This window comes from Caenorhabditis elegans, chromosome I, assembly GCF_000002985.6.
Source record: "Caenorhabditis elegans chromosome I".
Lineage (NCBI taxonomy): Eukaryota > Metazoa > Nematoda > Chromadorea > Rhabditida > Rhabditidae > Caenorhabditis > Caenorhabditis elegans.
In genome coordinates, this window is record NC_003279.8 from 2,023,639 (window position 1) to 2,044,914 (window position 21,276).

Below are 21,276 nucleotides of genomic sequence, written 5' to 3' on the forward strand. Positions count from 1 at the left end.
TTTTAGTCGGTTTCATATTTCTAAACTGTATATGGATGGAAGAGGAAATTTCTAGGCCACGTTGCTAATTTTGCTTCAGTGTGATTTTTCTCTTATTTCTAGGCCTCTGTTTTAAGATTTCTAGGCTATGTTGGAAGTTCTAGGCCACCTAAAACTTGTGAACTTTTTTCGAACTTGCAAAGTCCTATTCCAAATTTCTAGGCCACAACTAAGACGGTTTTGGTATTTCTAGGCCATCAAAAGTTTTTAGGTCATGTTGAAATTTTTAGTCGGTTTCATATTTCTAAACTGTATATGGATGGAAGAGGAAATTTCTAGGCCACGTTGCTAATTTTGCTTCAGTGTGATTTTTCACTTATTTCTAGGCCTCTGTTTTAAGATTCTTAGGCCATGCTGGAAGTTCTAGGCCACCTGCAAGGTTATATTCCGTCTAGGTCACCTGAAAATTTAAGGTATTTCTAGGCCATCAAAAGTTTTCTAGGTTATGTTGAAATTTCTAGACAATTTTGAAACTTCTGGGCCATCTCATATTTCTAAACTTTTTTGTACTTCCTAGGCCACGGGGTTCTGGCCTTCCTCATTGAGTTTTTTGCGCTCCATTGACAATAGTCGTGTACTCCACACGGACAATTACATTTAGTTTTACAACTAAAATCGAGCCGCGACGCGACACGCAACGCACCGTAAATCTACCCCAGATATGGCCGAGCCAAAATGGCCTAGTTCGGTAAAACTCTTCCATCTCAATTCATTTGTTTGGTACTGACAGGTAATCTGAAATAATAAAAATAAAAATGTTTATATTACCTAACTTTATTTTTAGTTGTCTAGAACACTGCTAAACTTCTGCCATATATCAGGTTTTCTAGGCCACGGCCACGTTTTTACCAAATTTTTTACATAAAATTTAAATTATATGTTGCGAAAATGTTAAATATCTAGACTTGCTGAGAAAACCCTATAATTTCAATCTTTTTGTAGTTTTTGTTATTTTTCCGGCAAAAAAAAAAACTAAATCTCTCCTAAATTTAGCGCTGAGCACTTCCCGAAATAAGTGGTAAACGTCTCTCTCACTCATTTCGGAGCGACACACACACACACAACGCCCTTAGCCTTATCACATGCTCTTTTTTGTCTTTTTCTCTAAGTCTCTCACCGGCCACCACCATCTATTCTCTCTCTCTCTCTCTTTCTGCTTTTTTTTTCTTCTTTTTTTATGTATGTGTCAGCTTCCTTGATTTCCTCTTTTTTCAGCCAATTTCCAGCTTATTTTTAGATTTTTTTAATTGCCACGTGGCAATTGCTCTTTTGTATAGCTTTTAAAAAGTTAAAATTTTCAAAAAAAAATTATTGATGAGTCATTTATTTAAATTTGTGTTGAAATATTTTGTTCCGTTAATTTTTTTCAAAAAAATTGTACACGTGGAGTACACGAGCCTTTTTCAAGTTTTCTGAAAAAAATTTTGGCGGGAATTCAAATCTTCTGAGAAAAATTTTGGCGGGATTTCAAAAAAATTTTCTGAAAAAAATTGAATTTCTAGGCCACGTAGAAAAACTGATGGCCTAACTTATCATTAATCCTAGGCCACAAAGAAATCTGACCTAACTTCTATGTATTCTCGGCCATATTGTGCAAAAACCTATTTTCCAGGCTAAACTTTTCTTGGTCACGAGGGAAAATCTCAGGGACCTCTCAACTAATAGCCTAACTTCCCAAAATCAACCAGTTTTTGGTGGCCGAAGTTTTCAAATTGTTCTGCCACTTGGGAAAATTAAAGAAAATATTGATGACCTAACTTTCCCTAAACCTAGGCCACCAGAAAAAATCTTCTCTAATTTTAGAATAAGTTTCCAAAAGTCGAACTTTCGAAATTTATCTGCCACATCTAGATTTTCTAAATTAGTTTGCCTCTTTTTCAGGTGGCCTAACTTTTCCTAAAACTAGGCTACAGGGAAAACTCAAAGGCCATCTTTCCAGGTGGCCTAATTTTTCAACTTCTTAGGCCACAAGGAAAAATCTTCTATATTTTTTAACCCTGGGTCGAACTTTTCCACTTACTCCATGCCTAACTTGATAAAATCCCAGGTAACGGGGTTCTGGCCTTCCTCATTGAATTTTTCGCGCTCCATTGCCAATCGCCCGCCGGACTGGGAAAGTCGTGTACTCCACACGGACAAATACATTTAGTTTTACAACTAAAATGAAGCTACGACGCGCTGTAAATCTACTCCAGATATGGCCGAGCAAAAATGGCCTAGTTCGGCAAAAACTCTTCCATTTAAATTTATGAGAAAATCCATGCCAGGTCACGTGGGGATACCGTTGATGTTCCTGATGGCCTAATTTTCCAAAATACTAGGCCATAAGAAGATAGTGGCCGAACTTTTAAATTTTATCGGTCACGCTGCTCTCCTCGGCAAAATGAAATTTTCTCGCAATGCAATGTTTCCCAAATTTCCCCCATACTACTCTCGACACATTTTCCGATTTTAGATATATATATATATATCCTTGTGTGCATGTGTGTCTAATCTCTGAAAGTGCTCTCTCTCTCTCAAGGCTTCTCCTCCACCCTCACCTCCTCCTTCAGCTCTCGGATTTCATTTTCATTTTCTGATCTTTTCCCGTCTCTCTCTCCCTTGCTCGTTTTATTTTACTCATTTCAATCACCTGCAGGAAAAACATCGAAACATTTGAATTCTCCATCTGAAATTTCCCCCAAGTATAGCGGAAATAGACCGACGAAATCGCTCTCTCCCTGGGAGCGATGCGAATGTCAAATTCGAATACACCACGCAAGTTCAGTGAGAAGATTGCAATACTCGAGAGGAAACAGAATGAGGAGAATACAACGTTTGAGGATATTATGCGACAGGTTTGGAAATTAGCTATATATATATATATATATATATATAATGCAAAATTTGTTTTTCTAAATTGCGTTTTTATTTGAAAATTTAACATTTGTTGAGAACTAACAAAAAATTAGTAAAAATAATTTTTTGGGCGAAACTAAAGAAATTTAACAGTTGTACCAGGGGTGGGCGCAACTGCCGTTCGGCAAATTGCCGGTTTGCCGTTTGCCGGTTACCAGATTTGCCGGAAATATTTAGAGGGATTTTTTATAAGACGGAAAAATCTAAAAACGTTTTCTTTAGATATTTTCATATAATATGCTTACTTTTCAAAATAGATGTAGGAACATTCATAGGATGCGTTTAATTTTGCCATTTGAAATTGAAATTCTGAAATTTCCAAAAAATAGTGCGAAACCACAATTTGCCGAAAATTTTCGGCAAATTACCGTTATTCTGGCGAATTCGGGAAATCGGTAATTTGCCGGTTTGCCGATTTGCCGGAAATGTTTAATTCCGGCAATTTGCCGATTTGCCGGAAAAAATCGTTTGCCACCCGCCCCTGACAAGTTATACTCGAAGAATTTTTTTTTTTCAACTTTTTCATAAACTCATCAAAGTCATGACTTTCAATTTTTTAGTATCAAAAGCGGATAATAGTTACTTGAAAAATATAATTGTCTCGAATCGAATAATTAATCGAAAAATTGGAAATGTCTACTGAAATAGCGCCAATTGTTTCAAAACATTAAAAAAAAAAACTAAAATAAAAAAAAATTCTAAATTTTATATGAGTTTTTGAAAATAGGCAAAATCTCCGTTTTTGCCACTTTTTTGGAAGTCGTAGATCAATAAAATTTTTATTTCATTTTTATAGTCTACTTGTGCTTCAAACATTAATATTTTCAAATTTTCGGCAATCGACAATTCCGGTAATTGCCGGTTTTGTTACTTTCCGGCAATCGGCAATTTCGTCGATTGTTGGTTTTGGAAATTTTCGGCAACCGGTAAGTTTGGAAATTTCCGGTTTTGGAAATTTTTGCCAATTGCCAAAAATGATAATTTCCGGCAATTTCTGGAATTGCCGGTTTTGGAAATATCCGGCAATTTCGGCAATTCCGGCAATTGTTGGTTTTATGGATTTTTGGCAATTTTTGGCAATTTCGGCAATTGCAGAAAATTGAAATTTCTGACTATTTCGGCCATTTCGGTAATTGCCGTGTTTATGAATTTTTGGGCAATTTCGGCAATTGCCGGTTTTCAAAATTTTTCGCAATGACAATGGCCGTAAAAATGTTAAGTAGCAAGATGCCAATATTTTTCTATTCAGGTGCAATCAATCACCCATCATCCGACGGATTCATCAGGATCATCGACGGCAACTGCACCAATGCCCATTCCGCAACAGGTAAGGCGAATCTACAAAAGTGAAAATAATTGTGGAAATATAGAAACATATTTTTTCTGTTTGAAAATAACATCCATTTTCATCGAAACACTTGAAAAATATCTCAAAAACTGCCTGAAACTTTCCAAAGAATTTGCCTTTTTTTTTTAGAAATTTTCAGAACGTCTCATTACGGAATTTGGTAGTTTTGTATCATTTTAGGTCTAAAAAAGCAAAGTCTCAAATTTCGGTACTCCACCTTTAAAATCAAAATGTTACAATTATTCAAATGTTAGTATAAACTATTGAATGAACATATTCCAGGGTCTCCTTCCACCTCAACAACCATGGGGTCACAATCTCGGAGGATCCCTGCCGAACGTCCATCAAATGCCATCCTACTCTCCACCACAATGGCCACCAAATTGGCAGCACGAGATTCAACACAGACCTATCGTAAGTTTTTTTCCTAATTGTAAATCTCTTCAGCAACGAACTCCATTACAGCAAGGACATCGAAGTCGATCACCAGAGGATCACATGATCGGAAGTGCATCTGGATCACCATCACATCACTATCATCCGTATGGAATGAGATCGAATGGATTATCACGATCGCCCGATCGAACGCCTCCCCAACACCCGCAGTATACGCCCTATGGACCCCCGTATAACCAACCTGGACAGCTTGTGCCGCCCGAGTCGTGGAATCAGTGAGTTTTTGAATTTTGATAAATATTTAAAAACTGAGTTTTTTTTCTCTAAAAATCAGCGTCAGCGAGAAGTTTTTTTTTTAATTTCAAATGCAAATTTTTGCGAACTACATTTTTATACTTTAATTTTGCCTTAATTATTCGTATTAAAACATTGTATTTTTTCTTTATCGATTTGAATCTTTGACAACAAACGGGATATTATAAAACGTTTATAAATAGTTGAAAATTGTTTTTTGAGTAGACAGTTTTTTGTCAAATAACTGGTTTTGGAATTACAATCCAAAATTTGGACTTTTTCAAAACGTGTACCTAGCACACTTCCAATGGCCGTCGTAGCTCAGAAATGGGTATAGATGAAACAAGGTGGCCAAATTTTTTGAAATTTTTTTATTTACTGTCAAAAGGTGGCAATTACTATTTTTACATTCAAAAATCCAAAAAAAAAACCAAAAAATATTGATGCTTGAGTTTATTTTTAATGGGTTTATTCAAATAATGTTGCAAAATGTATTAACATACATGTTTTAATGGATTCTGATACAGTTGTGACGTAATTTTTCTACATTTCAATTTTCCGACACTACTTGAATAACCCTACTAATAGAGAATAGTCACGAGTCGAGACTCGACACGGCAAACATTTTTTGGATTTTTTGGACTAAAAAAAAACCAAAAAATCAATTTTTAGATTTTTCGAATTAATTTTTCGCAAAAAAAAACCAAAAAAACCCTGCTTTGCATGTTTCTAAAGTTACAGCCGTTCAAAATTTAAAAACTCATTTTTGCAAATATTTTTCATCACTTTAATGACACCAATACGCAATGACTGAGTCTGTAATTTCACATAGTAATTTAACTAACAAAACAAAGTTTTGGAAAAAAATTCCGAACCAATTTTTTTGATATTCGATTCAATATTTATTTGACATTTCACAGCCTTTTTCACGAAAAAAAAACCATTTTTCTACCTAAATTACCCGTATCCGAAAGTCGGGCAGTCTTGTTGCAAATATTCGCTGAATTTAATCCTTTAATATATATATTCGAAAAATCAGAGCCAATTTTTGACCTTGCAGAATCAATCGTGCACGTTCGGATCCTGCAATTCATAACATGGGCGGTATGGTTCCAATGCATCCACATCACCATCAACAACAACAAATGGCATTTCATCAAATGCCTCATTATCTTCAAAATTCGATGCCTGGACCATCTGGAATGATGGCTCCGAACAGTCAATCACAACAACACTCACCTCAGTTAACACCTCAAGGATCGCAGCAAGGATCACCGGTTCAGATGCATCATCAGATACCTCCACCATTACAAATGGGCAATAACCAACAAATGGGCGGAGGCAATAATGGAATGTCACCGTTACAATCACCTAATCATATGATGACACCTATGTATGGGTGAGTTGGTTGCAAAGTTTAAGTGGCCCGGGGATATAAAGTTGGAGATTTGAACCACAAAAAATGCGGGATTTTTTCCCCAGAAAATAGTGACGTCAGCACGTTCTTAAGCATGCGAAATCAGTTGAGAACTCTGCGTCTCACCTCCCGCATTTTTCGAAGATCAAAGCTAAATGGGACTTTCTAACTCCACGTGGTTGCAAAGTTTACGTGGCCGTGGCGTGGTGGCCGAGTGGCCGAGTTTTCCAACCAAACTTTTTGAGCAATTACCCGTAAAATTACGATTTCAGCATCTAATTTTAAGTGCCGACCAGCAAAAATCTTTTTAAAAAATCAGCCACCAATTTTTTACACAGACACTTTGCACGGGGTTCTTTCTTTCCTCATTAATACTTTTTTGGAGTTTCTATGCCATCAAAAGTTTTTAGGCCATGTTGAAATTTCTAGGCCGTCCCATATTTCTAAACTTTTCTGTACTTCCTAGGCCACCTTTCAATTTTCCAGGCTCCTAAAATATTATTTTTCACGGGCTCCGGCCTTCCTCACTGAATTTTTCGCGCTCCATTGACAATCGCCTGCCGGACTGGGAAAGTCGTGTACTCCACACGGACAAATACATTTAGTTTTACAACTAAAATCGAGCCGCGACGCGACACGCAACGCGCCGTAAATCTACCCCGGCCGTGCCCGAGCTAAAATGGCCTAGTTCGGCAAAAACTCTTCCATTTCAAGTTTTGCAAAATTTTTACAAAATTGTGTTATATTCGTAAAATTTCCAATGGGACTGATATCAGCAGTTTCGTTTGAAATTGCCACGTGGCCGAGTTTCCCTATTTCGGGGCCTATTTCCGGATTTTTTAGAACACACCAATAACTGCTACGTGGCCGAGTTTTCTCTTGTAGCAAATATGCCCGGCCACGTAAATTTTCGAATAAAAAATAACAGAATTCAGTAATTTGGGCGATTTTCTCGAATGAAAACCTTTAAAAAAAGTAGATTTTCGGTTTTTTTTTTCTGGCTTCCCTCATAAATTGAAATGGAAGAGTTTTTGCCGAACTAGGCCAGGCCATATTTGGGGTAGATTTACGGCGCGTTGCGTGTCGCGTCGCGGCTCGATTTTAGTTGTAAAACTAAATGCATTTGTCCGTGTGGAGTACACGACTTTCCCACGCGTTGTCCGGCAGAAGATTTCCAATGGAGCGCGAAAAATTCAATGAGGAAGGCCAGAACCCCGTGTGCAACGTGGCCGAGCTTTTTTCAAGGCCGCGTGGCCTATTTGTTTATGAAATCTGAAAAAAAAAAAATTTTTGGCCGGCAATTTTTTTTTTTGGAAAATCTATCTATCTGGTTTTTTTTCAAATTTTTCATCATGCCCGAGTTTTCAGTTTTTGCGGAATTTAAAAAACCTTTCTCATTGAATTTTTCGCGCTCCATTGACAATCGGCTTCGGGAAACGCGTGGGAAAGTCGTGTACTCCACAATGACACTGAAACCGAGCCGCGACGCGACACGCAGCGCGCCGTAAACCTACCCAAGATATGGCCTGGCCTAGTCCGCCAAAAACTCTTCCATTTCAAAATATGAGGGAAACCTAAAAAATGACACTTTTTCAAACGATAATCCGCATACTTTCCAGGTATCATAATGGCTCACCACTCCATTCACCGATGGATTCACCCCATGCCTCAACATTAATGCTCGATGGATCAGGGACACCCTCTCCGTATATGGAAGTAAGTCCTCCCGGAATGCATGATTTCAATCAAGATGCCGGAAGTTTACCCAATCTTCAAAATGTGCAACAGCAGCAGCAACAGCAACAGGAAATTTATACAAACGGGGGAGCCCCTGGTGGTGGATACTATCATGCTCCAATTGGACCAAGACATAGTACAGGTGCATGTGGTCCGAGGCTAGTACCCGGTCCAGCGTTGACACCCGAATCACAGTCGGCGCCGACGTCACCGCATAATCAATTGGATCCGAATCAACCGCCCATGTGGCCGACGAGAACATTCTCCAATTCACCGGAGGCATTGGATATTCCGAAATTGACAATTACAAATGCTGAAGGTGCACCTGGGCATCATGTTGATTCGTATAATGATTTTAATGTAGGTTGTATTGAATTTTCACGTGGTGTCAGATTGCCTCATTTCGGCTTGATCTACGTAGATCTACAAAAAAGGCGGGAATTTAAACGCAGAGTTCTGACGTCACATTTTTTTTGAGCTAAAATTTCCCGCATTTTTTCTAGATCAAACCGTAATGGAACAGCCCCTCACGTGGTGGCAGGCTGTCCCTTTACGGTTTGATCTACAAAAAATGCGGGATTTTTTTTGCCCAAAAAATGTGACGTCGGCACGTTCTTAACCATGCAAAATCAGTTGAGAACTCTGCGTCTCTTCTCCCGCATTTTTCGGAGATCAAACCGAAAAGAGACATTCTGACACCACGTGGCCCCTGGCACCCCACGTGAAAATTAAAGTAGCGAAATTTTGTTTTTTGTAAGCCAAAAAATAGTCTTAAATTTTGAACGGAGACCAAAAATTTTTTTTTTTAATTTTAAAATTTCCGCCGATTTTTGCTCATGTTTTGCTGAAACTCGGCCACCAATTTCACTTTCGCGGTCACGTGGCGATCGTAATTTTCGGATTTTTTCAAACTTTTCAAGACAAAAATTAAGTTTTCACAAGTTTCAACAATTCAAAAACAACTCGACGCCTAAATTTTTAGATTTTTTTCGAAAAAAAACGTTCCTGTCCTGATTTCTATTGAAATTTCGTAATTATAAAAAACTCGGCCATCAATTTTTTTTCTCGGCCATGCGGTTTTTTTCAAAAAAAAATTCAAATTTCTGCATCTTTTTTTTAGTTTTCTATGCTATCAGTTATGGTTTTCAAAAAACAAAACTCGGCCACCAATTTTTGTTTCGCGGTCGTTCTGGTCTTCCTCGTTGAATTTTTCGCGCTCCATTGACAATCGCCCGCCGGACTGGGAAAGTCGTGTACTACACGACAAATACATTTAGTTTCACAACTAGAATCGAGCCGCGACGCGACACGCAACTCGCCGTAAATCTACTGAGCCAAAATGGCCTAGTTCGGCAAAAACTCTTCCATTTCAAAATAGCTATATTCCGCTGAATTGTGGTTATAAAAGAACGAAACTCTTGGAAAAAAATATAAAAAAAGTCGCTGCGAGACTCCGTAAACCCCCTTTGTCCAATATAGCGCAATTGCATCACACATCTTTTTACAGGATCTTGGCCTCGACTCACTGGACAGCGTGTTATGTAACGGAGCGCCGCCACAGACAATATCCAACCACCAAACACCCAACAACTCATTCCATGATCCGGGCGGTACACAAATGCTCCAAAATTAGGTCCCGCCCACGCACGTGGTGTCAGAGTGTCTCATTTCGGTTTGATTTACGTAGATCTACAAAAAATGCGCATTTTTTGAAAATTCCCGCATTTTTTGTAGATCAAACCGTGATGGGCCTGGCACCATGTCTCTATCTCTCATTCACTTTCTCTCTCTCTCTCTGTCTCTCTAATTCTCTTGCCCCTCGCCACGAGATTCCACGTGGCGGCGCCTATTTTTATCGAAATATACCCCAGAATTCCAAAACAACAATTAAATGTGATAAAAGACGAATTTCCGAAGCCCCCAAACACACACCTCTCCACCCACGCATTTCAATGTTCTTAATTTTTGAAAAAAAAATCGATAATTTTATTACTCTCTGTGTCTCACACTCTCTCACTCTTTTCCAGAATCTTCCCCTCGTTCCTCAAAGAAAATATTACGGGGACATAAAATGCTGAGAATGCGTACTGCACAACATATTTGACGCGCAAATATCTCGTAGCGAAAACAACAGTAATCCTTGAAATTACTACAGTAGCCGCTTGTGTCGATTTACGGGAATGATTTAATAATCGATTTAAAAAAAAAAAAAAAGGAAATATTTAAATTTATTTCAAAAATCAGCGCTACAGTAGTCATTCAAAGAATTACTGTAGTTTTCGCTACGAGATATTTTGCGCGTCAAATATGGTGTGCAATACGCATTCTCAGAATTTTTTGTTCACTTAATACCAATCGCTCACGTTACTTTTTCTTTTTTTTTCTGTAAGAAATTATAATTTCAAATTGTTCTATTCCTGAAATAATATAGCAAAAGAATTATCGATTTTTTTTGGTCACACGTGGAAGAGAAACACAAAAAACTCGGCCACAAATTTTTTTTCGGCCATGTTGTAGGTGGCGCCAATCTGAAGGCATTAGAGCAAAAAGCTTGTTAAACAGGTAATCTCTTTTATAAAAACAAAAAGAACAGTGGAAGACAAGAAAAAGGCACAAAAAAATGAATGTGAACATAAAGAGAGATCCGTCATAAAAATTAAAAATCGCATTGTGGGGGAAAATTATATTATTATATACATAAATAGTTTGAAGGAAAAACCAAAAATTTTGTTCCCTTCTTTTAAAAAATCGAGTCATTCTCGATTAATGTCTCCTATACGGGTGGCTGTGGTTATCCCGTCGGCGGTCATCTCCACGGCGTCTGTCATAGTCCCGGTCACGTCTATGGTCTCGGTCGTCTCTGGAGCTTCGCGATTTTGATGGGTGACGCTTTCCATCATTGCGTCTCGCGTAGCTTGTCGATTGAGCTGGAGGAGAGTTCACCTGGAAAATATAATTGTTTCTTGAGGACTTCAGATAGTTAAAGGTGTAGTAGAACAGAGAATCTCGAAATATGCTGAATTTTTCTTATTTATTTATTTTTTTTCTTTTGCAACATTTCATCTTTGAAGGTGGAGTAGCACTAGTGGGGAAATTGCTTTAAAACACGCCTATGGTACGACAATGACCGAATATCATGATAAAAAAATTCAAAAAAATTTTCTAAATTTTATTTGATTTTTTGAAAATTGAAAAAATCCCAGTTTTTTCCTAATTCCTATTTAAACTTCCGCCAATTGGATTTGTTCGATGGAGCGAGCTTGCACGTTTTTAAATTTATTTATTTTATTTTCGGTTATTTTCCACCGATTTTTAATGTTTTCGGTGTATTTTTGCTTGAAATTGAGAGAAAAAGTCAAACTAAATGCAAATTTTCGATTAAAAAGCACGCTTACTAAATCAGTGAAATTGATTAATTCAAGTTTGAAATCGTTTAAAAGCGTTACTTTTTCATTTTTACGCCTGTAAGCATGCTTTTTAATCGAAAGCTTGCATTTATTTTTACTTTTTCTCTAAAATTCAAGCAAAAATACACCGAAAACATTAAAAATCGGTGGAAAATAACAAAATATAAAATAAATAAATTTAAAAACGTGCAAGCGCGCCCCATCGAACAAATCCAATTGGCGGTAATTCAAATAGGAATTAGGGGAAAACTGAGATTTTTGCAATTTGAAAAAAATCATATAAAATCAGGAAAAAAATTTTTTGAATTTTTTTATCATGATATTCGGTCATTATGACCTCATAGGCATGTTTTAAAGCAATTTCCCCACTGGGCGCACTCCACCTTTAAGGCTCAAAAAATGCTTTGAGCAGATTGATCTATATCAAATACTACTTTTTTCACAAAATCTACAATTTTTGCTCCCTTGCCAAAATCGTAACTTTACAAAACTATAAAAACGACCCGTACCCTTCTGAGAACAGGAACATTTGTGGAGGTCGACGGTTCGTCTTCATCAAGCTCTTCCTTCGGTTCCAGCATGGCGGCAACCGACGGTGGTGTTGGTGGTGGAGTTCCAGCAGCATTCGGAGCAATTGAATCGCCCATCTTCTCTTGTTCCAGGCGTCGTCCCTTTTCTTTAATTTTCCTCATTATTTCCAACGACGCATCGTCCTTCTTCTTTTGTCTCTCCTCCGGCGTTTCGATTAGAAGTGCAGCACCGCGGTTGGAATTTGATCTCGCTTTTGCGGTTCCTCTGCTTTGCACTGCGAATCGGTTTTTTATGGCTTCCACCTCTGAAAAATATCGATTTATTAAAGATGGACTGCGCTCAGTGGGGAAATTGCTTTAAAACATGCCTATGGGGCCACAATGACCGAATATCATGATAAAAAAATTTTTTAAAAATTTTCTAGATTTTATATGATTTTTTGAAAATTTAAAAAAATCTCAGTTTTCCCCTAATTCCTATTTGAATTTCCGCCAATTGAACTCGTTCGTTGGAGCGCGCTTGCATTATTTTCGTTAATTTTATTTATTTGTTTTCATTATTTCACTGATTTTCTTCAATTTTTGGGGTTTTTAATCGGAAAATGAAAGAAATAAGCAAGATAAATGCAGAATGTTTGTTAAAAAGTCGTTGAAAGTGCGCAAAGCATTGAAATTATGCGATCCGACGACGACAAGCCTGAAATTAGTATTATTCAGAGTTTTAGGCATTTTCAGTTACTTTTTAATGAACATTTTGCATTTTCTTGATTATTTCTTTCATTTTCCGATAAAAAACCCCAAAAAATGAAGAAAATCAGTGAAATAATGAAAATAAATAAATAAAATTAGAGGGGGTACGTTTTCGTAAGGGGATTTTTTCGTAAGGAACGCTTTCAGTAGGGCAATGTGCGGCGCGCCTTTTCGCAAGCCCGCCGCACAGTCCTTCGCAATGCGCCGCACGGCTTCTTTGCGCACGCTTCTTCGTATTTATTTATTTATTTTTCCAACAGGAAATTTCGAACGGAATTCAATTAAAAACGGATTTTTAATGGAAATTAATTAGTTTTATTCGAGCTAAATACGGATATTTTCAGAATTTTCGATGACAAAAACGGGTTTCAATCGATTTCGAATCGATCAAAATTAATATTAATCGAAAATGAGCGTTTCCTTCCCGGAAAAAGAAGAACTTGATGCTGAGAGTGATCCAGGCGGAGCCAAACGATTAAAATGATAGAAGTGATTTTTTATTCAGTCGAAATGGAAAATAAAACTGCAAACAAAAGTTAATTCGATTAAATTAAGTAAGAAAAATCATGGCGAAATTTGGATAACCTGAGTATGGAAAATTGTTTCTATAATCTAATGGCACAGAGGTAAACAAAGAGATCAGTGATAGCATTTCGGAATTTCCATAAAAGGGAAAAGTTTCTCATTAAAAGCACTGAAACCGGTATAATTCAAAAACACTGAAGTACAGAAATCGGGGTTTTTGTATAATGGCACAGCGGTTGTTCGATTTCCGGATCGTCTCTTCAAGTCTAGGATCAATGATTTTGATAGTTGAATGGTCTTTTGAATCACTCCTCGCAGGTTTTGATAGTCGTTGTGATGATACATTCTCTGGAAAACAAAACAAATCGATATTATATACCTATTTGAGAACTTAAAAAACTACAAAAAGAAACTTGCCTTCAGCTTGGAAAATTGCTGCTCACTCGGGTTGTTTGTGAACTCTAATCCGTTTCGAACCCTCTCTCTACAGTTCCAAAAATCAACGGGATATCGAGCATCTTCTCCAAAATAGAATTTTTCGAGGTAGCTGAAGAAATCTGAAAAACGAGAATAATTGATTTCATGACAAGATTTTTCAAACCTTTCAATGCTGGATGAATATTAACTGTTCGACATTTCAGAAGACGGAGCCAAAGAAGTACTTTGTCGTGTGGAGCAAAACTGAGAGTATAAATCGATTTTAAAAGATTCACGAATTCCGGCTTATTGATATCGTCTCCAACAGCTGAAATTTTGAATTAGGTTAGCAGCATTAAATATTTAGGTTTACCTTTTCGCAGATTTTTAAAAAGATTCACTTTGAAGTGACGCCAACATCCGAAAATGTCCGCATTCGGCCACACAGCTCTGCTCGCATTAACACTGGCCACTTCAAAGTCTGGATAGGTTGATAAATTTAATAAATATAACCAACGTTTACCTGAAAATACGTATTTTGGTTGGATTCCACTACGTAGGAAAGATAGGAACAAACGTCTGTACAAATCTTCTTTGGCAGAGCCACACAAAGCAAAAACCAATGGAACTGCCACGTTCGTATCGAGATCCTGCAATGTCATTGGTTGACATCAAAATACCTTTCAATTAATACGCACCGTGACTGTTGCGATGTAAAGCTGTCGATAATTTTTCGGAATTTCTGAGAATTTCCCATCCAAATGCAAGCTGTGTGCACCATACAAAGATTCAGCTTCCTCTGCTTGCCACACAACTAGCAAATCCTTATTAGACTCAAACGTTCCAGAACTGTCTAAACAACATTTTCCTCCTTTAAAATAGGCAGAATCGAGGGCTGGTGGAAAACTATTCGTCGATTTCCTACTCAGCATACCGTCCAGTATGCGACTGATTTCTTTCTGGAAAAAGTATATGTTTTATTGATTCCACGATTTATTATTTACGTTGCTCTTGAGAAGTTCAACAACTTCATATCTTTTTGAAAGTGTAACAGCAAGCTCATAAAGGCGTTCTTTTGATGGTGAAGAAGACATTGATGAAACTGCGATTTTTCTCATAATTAATTGCACCTAAAATATAAATTTAGTTTTGAAAAACGTAAATTTCAGTATACTGCAATTTCGCTTCTCCTCGATTCGTGATCACAATCACGACTGACTTTCACATGGCCTGTCTCAGTCTTGATACGCACGGATCCGGGGCACTTTCTCGAGTTTTTCAGTGTAACGTTACATCTGAAATAAATTAATGAAATGTGTGACAATTTTTTCCTAGCGATAATTCACCTAGCCACAATGTCCCCATTTTTCAGTGTTTCTCTCGGACGATAGCTTTGATTGTTGAAAATGACCAATGGAGCTCCTCGTTTCGTCGAAATACTGAAATTGCATAGTTTCTATGTTTAATTGTTTTAGAAGTTAGAAGGCATACCAAAAATCTGAACTATTCTCGCTGATATATTCCGGTGCCATTTCAAGCACCCCTCTTGGGCTATTGGCAATCGGTCTATAGTGCATCAGAGAACGTAACACGTGTGACTTGCTGGAATTTTATATTTTGATAGAGTTATTGATTAATAACAACCTATTTGTCAAAAACCAATCCGGATGGTATGGAGTCTCTTCGTCTTCAAACGGAGATTGATATGAATTGTGACCTAAAAATACAACGTCTGTTATTTCTATTTAATTATTAGTTAAGACCTACACAGAAGATTGAATTCACTGGTTTCCTGTAGATCGTGATCCATTTCTTCGGGAAATACAGCTGGATCAAAATCAAAAAATCTTTCAGTATTTGCCATGGAATCTGTTGTATCCAAGCTTGTTTCCTGAGTAGAATTGGCTATTGAATCGCATTCCGGGATATCGTCAGTGGATCTCGGCTCATCGAGCTCTCGAGAATTTGAAGGAAACTGCATATACAAATCAGACCGACGTGGTGATGCAGGTGGAGTAACCAGATCGATTGTTGCAGGAGTCGATTCACATACATTTGTAGTAGACGCTTTCGGATTTCTTTTCTTCTTTAGATCCCTGTCGAACGCTGAAAAATACTTTTCACTCTTCAATTAATCTTTAGACATCAATACTTGCCTCTAAAAAGGCGTTTGGCTCCGCTTGGATCACTCTCAGCATCAAGTTCTTCTTTTTCCGGGAAGGAAACGCTCATTTTCGATTAATATTAATTTTGATCGATTCGAAATCGATTGAAACCCGTTTTTGTCATCGAAAATTCTGAAAATATCCGTATTTAGCTCGAATAAAACTAATTAATTTCCATTAAAAATCCGTTTTTAATTGAATTCCGTTCGAAATTTCCTGTTGGAAAAATAAATAAATAAATACGAAGAAGCGTGCGCAAAGAAGCCGTGCGGCGCATTGCGAAGGACTGTGCGGCGGGCTTGCGAAAAGGCGCGCCGCACATTGCCCTACTGAAAGCGTTCCTTACGAAAAAATCCCCTTACGAAAACGTACCCCCTCTAATTTTATTTATTTATTTTCATTATTTCACTGATTTTCTTCATTTTTTGGGGTTTTTTATCGGAAAATGAAAGAAATAATCAAGAAAATGCAAAATGTTCATTAAAAAGTAACTGAAAATGCCTAAAACTCTGAATAATACTAATTTCAGGCTTGTCGTCGTCGGATCGCATAATTTCAATGCTTTGCGCACTTTCAACGACTTTTTAACAAACATTCTGCATTTATCTTGCTTATTTCTTTCATTTTCCGATTAAAAACCCCAAAAATTGAAGAAAATCAGTGAAATAATGAAAACAAATAAATAAAATTAACGAAAATAATGCAAGCGCGCTCCAACGAACGAGTTCAATTGGCGGAAATTCAAATAGGAATTAGGGGAAAACTGAGATTTTTTTAAATTTTCAAAAAATCATATAAAATCTAGAAAATTTTTTTGAATTTTTTTATCATGATATTCGGTCATTGTGACCCCATAGGCGCGTTTTAAAGCAATTTCCCCACAGGGTGTACCTTTAAAGATGAAATGTTGCAAAAGAAAAAAATTGATAAATAAGAAAAATTCAGCATATTTCGATGTTCTCTTTATAAAATCTTACGTGCAATCTGTTCTGCATCGGCTTCTCGCAGAGGACTCCTATTCCGAGTGCCGGCATAGCCAATAGTAGTTCGGGCCATTCGGACTGCATCCTGGACGGGTTGTGGACGAATATGAAAGACTCTGAAAAAAATGAAGGGTTTTTTGGATCCCGACCAAGGGTGTCGATTTTTCGATTTTTTTTAGAAAATCGAAAAATTTCGTGTTTTTTTTTCGATTTTCCAATTTCTCGATTTTTCGAAAAAATTAGCTTAATATTTTCGCCGTTATTCTTCTTTTTAGAGGAAATTTTGATGTTTTTTCTTATCAATATAAACAAAATTAGATTAAAAAAAATCAAATTTTATGGTTAATTTTTTAAACAATTTTTTCGATTTTTCGATTTTCCAGAGAATCGAAAAATCGAAAATTTTCGTTTCTCAATTTTTCGATTTTCACCAAAAATATCGAAAAATGACACCCTTGATCCCGACACGAAAACCACCACCTAGTAGGCCTTCCACGAAGGCGCCACTCTCGCCCGCCCGCCCCACACTCCCGCCGCCCTCACACCATCGCCCTACTAAAATTTTGTTTTGCAAATAAAATACACCATCGCTCCGCCCACTACACACACAAACTATAGCGTGACGCAGAAGCCGTGAAGTGTCGGCCGCGGCGGAAGTAGTGCTAGTTTCATTGACGTGAAGTAAAATGCCAAGTACGCAAACATGTTATATGACGCCAAAATGCACAGCAGTGTGATAGGGCGGGCGTGCGGAGTGTGCGGTAGTAGGGCGTGGTGTACACTATTCACGCCTCGGCTTCGTGGAAGGCCTAGCACCTACCCCGTGGCTACTTCATCGCGTGTAATTTGAGAGACCGGCGTATTCAGCGGTGTTGATGCACGAGGACGATCTGGACGTGGTGGTGGAACTGGATCTTCCAAATCCATCGGCTCGTGATTGGGAGTTGAACCACCGAATGGAAGAGTGTAGGCCGGTGGTGCGCTTGGACCCTTTGGCGGAGAACGACGCGTCGCTTCCGAACGACCTCTGGATTGCGAGCGAGTCCATCTAGGCTGTGGTGGCGATATGTTGCGAATTGGCTCAGCTGGAGCTTCCGGGATAGAATCAGTTTCTCTGGAGGTTGGAGACGGGGCAGGAGGCTTTGATTGAGAGCTAGCACCGACTGGCGCCGCTGCTGCAGCTCTGGACCGAGACTCGTGATGGGATGAAGATCCTGTTCGAGCGTGCTCTGTTTGATGTTCTGAACGGTATTGTGCACTCCTTGGCACAGTTGCACGACTTCTGGACCGGGAGCGATGCTCGTTGTGGGATGCGTTTCCATTTTGAGCTGGAGGTTTTGCTGGAGCTTTTGACTTGAAATCAGTTGGAGAACCTCTGTGCTGGGATCCGGTGCCATTGCGGAATAGATTTCCGTTTTGACTTGAAGCTGGCGATGGAGCACCACGAGTTCCCATTGGTGTTGCTCGGCCATTTCTTGAACGATCTTGAACTGGATCCACTGGTGGTTGATAGCTTCTGGGCTGGGAGCGATCTCTGCGAGGTCTCGACGAAGATCTATTATCTTTCACAGTAGCGGGTGCATTCCTTGCTGATGGTGGATTCGCACAAGGATTCCATCCTCCTCCATTTTGATGGTGGTTCTGTGGCATCGGGTAGCCGTGAGGAGTGATGGGGCGTGCATTTTCCTGTGGTTGTGGAGCATAATGCTGATGATGTTCTTGTGATCCAGTCGGAGCATTAAAAAAGTATCCAGGCGGAATAACTGGTGGTGGCTGACTGAAATTGGCTGGAATCGGAAAGTCCAACGGCAGTGCCCGGAGATCTCTAGGAGCTAGTGTTGATGGTGGAGTCGGAGTTGTCCGTACAAGCGGTGTTGAAGCTCTCCGATGTTGCGGCTGATGTCGAGTTTGCTGCTCCTCTTCACCGTATAATGGTGTTCCGTACGACTGATGCTTTTCGTTAGCTTTCTTATATTTCAGATACTCGTCAAACTCGTCTCGCGTCGCGCCTACAATGAAAATGTTTCGGCAGCGGTGGGCTTCTATCGTCTTCATACGATCTTGTCGGAGTTGTCGCATATTCTCCACAGTTCCTCGACATACTATGCCAGTGGATGGAGCTCTGTGCTCTACTAGTTCCATGAAGTCGACCACTCGCTTTGTGCATCCTTCACATTCGAACAAGTACACTTTCCTGAAATAAATACTGATATGATGACTGAATTTTAAGCTTAAAGGTGGACTACGCTCAGTGGGGAAATTGCTTTAAAACACGCCTATGGTACCACAATGACCGAATATCATGATAAAAAAATTCAAAAAAATTTTATATGATTTTTTGAAAATTGAAAAAATCTCAGTTTTTGCCTAATTCCTATTTGAACATCCGCCAATTGGATTTGCTCGATGGAGCGCGCTTGCGCGTTTTTAAAATTATTTATATATTTTTTTGTTGTTATTTTTCACCGATTTTTAATGTTTTCGGTGTATTTTTGCTTGAAATTGAGAGAAAAAGCCAAGATAAATGCAAATTTTTGATTAAAAAGCATGCTTACAGGCGTAAAAATAAAAAAAGTAACGCTTTTAAACTATTTCGAACATGAATTAATTAATTTCACTGAATTACGCCTGTCAGCGTGCTTTTTAATCGAAAATTTGCATTTAGTTTGACTTTTTCTCTCAATTTCAAGCAAAAATACACCGAAAACATTAAAAATCGGTGGAAAATAACAAAAAATAATATAAATAAATTTAAAAACGTGCAAGCGCGCTCCATCGAACAAATCCAATTGGCGGAAGTTTAAATAGGAATTAGGCAAAAACTGTGATTTTTCCAATTTTCAAAAAATCATATAAAATTTATAAATTTTTTTTGAATTTTTTAATCATGATATTTGGTCATTGTGGTACCATAGACATGTTGTAAAGCATTTTCCCCACTGGTGCTACTCCACCTTTAAGCTTAAAATAAACTTTTTTTGATTTCAATGATGAAAAAAACCTTCGAAAATCAAAATCCGGCGCCAAAACTTACGTGTGTGTCGAAAAATGGATGTGAGTGTCGGAAAGTGTGCCGACAAAGTCGCACTCATCGCCCCTCCGATTTTTTATGAATCGACATTTGAAGAAGTTCTTATTCTGCTCATAACCATGGGAACTGCAACAACAAAAAAAACCTGTTTTTCTTGTTGAAATATTAGTATTACTCACATTAGTGTCTTAATATAATCTTCCATATGTCGCTGGTTGTGCTCTATTGTGCTGAAAATTAGAATTGTGTTGAGAGAATTGAGGGAAAAGGGTAGAAAATTAAGGCAAGGAATAGTGTAAACTCAAAAAGATGGTTTGGAAAAGGGGTGGGCGGCTAATAGCCGAATTAGCCGTTAGCCGAAAATTTTGAAAATCGGCTTTAGCCGAATTAGCCGTTAGCCAAAAAAAACGGTTAGCCGCCCACCCCTGGTTTGGAAGAAGAAGAGCTTGGGAGCGAGGTTAAAGGTGGACTACACCCTGTGGGAAAATTGCTATAAAACACGACTATGAGGTCACAATAACCGAATATCATGATAAAAAAAATTCAAAAATTTTCTAAATTTTATATGATTTTTTGAAAATTGGAAAAATCTCAGTTTTTGCCTAATTCCTATTTTAATTACCGCCAATTGGATTTGTTCGATGGAGCGCGCTTGCACGTTTTTAAATTTATTTAGTTTATTTTTTGTTATTTTCCACAGTTTTTTAATGTTTTCGGTGTATTTTTGCTTGAATTTTAGAGAAAAAGTGAAAATAATTGCAAATGTTCGATTAAAAACCACGCTTACAGGCGTAAATCAGTGAAATAAATTAATTCAGGTTTGAAATCGTTTAAAAACGTTACTTTTTCATTTTTACGCCTGTAAGCTTGCTTTTTAATCGAAAATTTGCAATCAATTTGACTTTTTCTCTAAAATTCAAGCAAAAATAGACCGAAAACATTAAAAATCGTGGGAAATAACAAAAAAATAAACTAAATAAATTTAAAAACGTGCAAGCGCGCTCCATCGAACAAATCCAATTGGCGGTAATTAAAATAGGAATTAGGCAAAAACTGAGATTTTTCCAATTTTCAAAAAATCATATAAAATTTAGAAAACTTTTTTGAATTTTTTTATCATGATATTTGGTCATTGTGGTACCATAGGCGTGTTTTAAAGCTATTTCCCCACTGAGCGTAGTCCACCTTTAAGTTTAAAAACTAAAAATTTGAGATTAGATTACAAAATGTTCAATCGTTGCGCCCGTGTTTTGTGTAAAATATTCCCATTGTGTGTACAATATTGTAAGAATACACTCAAAACAATTAGTGCTGCCTTGGCATTTGCAAAGAAATTCGA

The 21,276-nt window shown here is 37.8% G+C and overlaps 2 protein-coding genes across 3 annotated transcripts; one reads left to right on the top strand and one right to left on the bottom strand.

Moving 5' to 3' along the window:
• Window positions 1-2,677: 2,677 nt before the first annotated feature.
• Window positions 2,678-10,110, top strand: crtc-1 (CREB-regulated transcription coactivator 1 homolog). The gene is made up of 7 exons (NM_058516.8): window positions 2,678-2,876; window positions 4,187-4,264; window positions 4,568-4,699; window positions 4,751-4,956; window positions 6,036-6,374; window positions 8,012-8,489; window positions 9,637-10,110. Exons 1-7 carry the CDS (start codon window positions 2,775-2,777, stop codon window positions 9,760-9,762), a joined length of 1,461 nt encoding a protein of 486 aa, NP_490917.4. The 5' UTR covers window positions 2,678-2,774; the 3' UTR covers window positions 9,763-10,110.
• A 576-nt stretch (window positions 10,111-10,686) lies between these two features.
• Y20F4.4 (C2H2-type domain-containing protein) lies at window positions 10,687-20,167 on the bottom strand (the record flags this gene model as incomplete). 2 transcript variants are annotated; one of them, NM_058517.9, is made up of 6 exons in its annotated part: window positions 10,687-11,072; window positions 12,046-12,371; window positions 16,901-17,022; window positions 17,727-19,100; window positions 19,941-20,063; window positions 20,117-20,167. In NM_058517.9, 6 exons carry the CDS (start codon window positions 20,140-20,142, stop codon window positions 10,893-10,895), a joined length of 2,151 nt encoding a protein of 716 aa, NP_490918.3. The 2 variants fall into 2 exon arrangements, with proteins under 2 accessions (NP_490918.3, NP_001293338.1); NM_001306409.3 differs by lacking the exons at window positions 16,901-17,022; window positions 17,727-19,100; window positions 19,941-20,063; window positions 20,117-20,167 and having other exon boundaries at window positions 10,893-11,072; window positions 12,046-12,228.
• Between the last annotated feature and the right edge of the window lie 1,109 nt (window positions 20,168-21,276).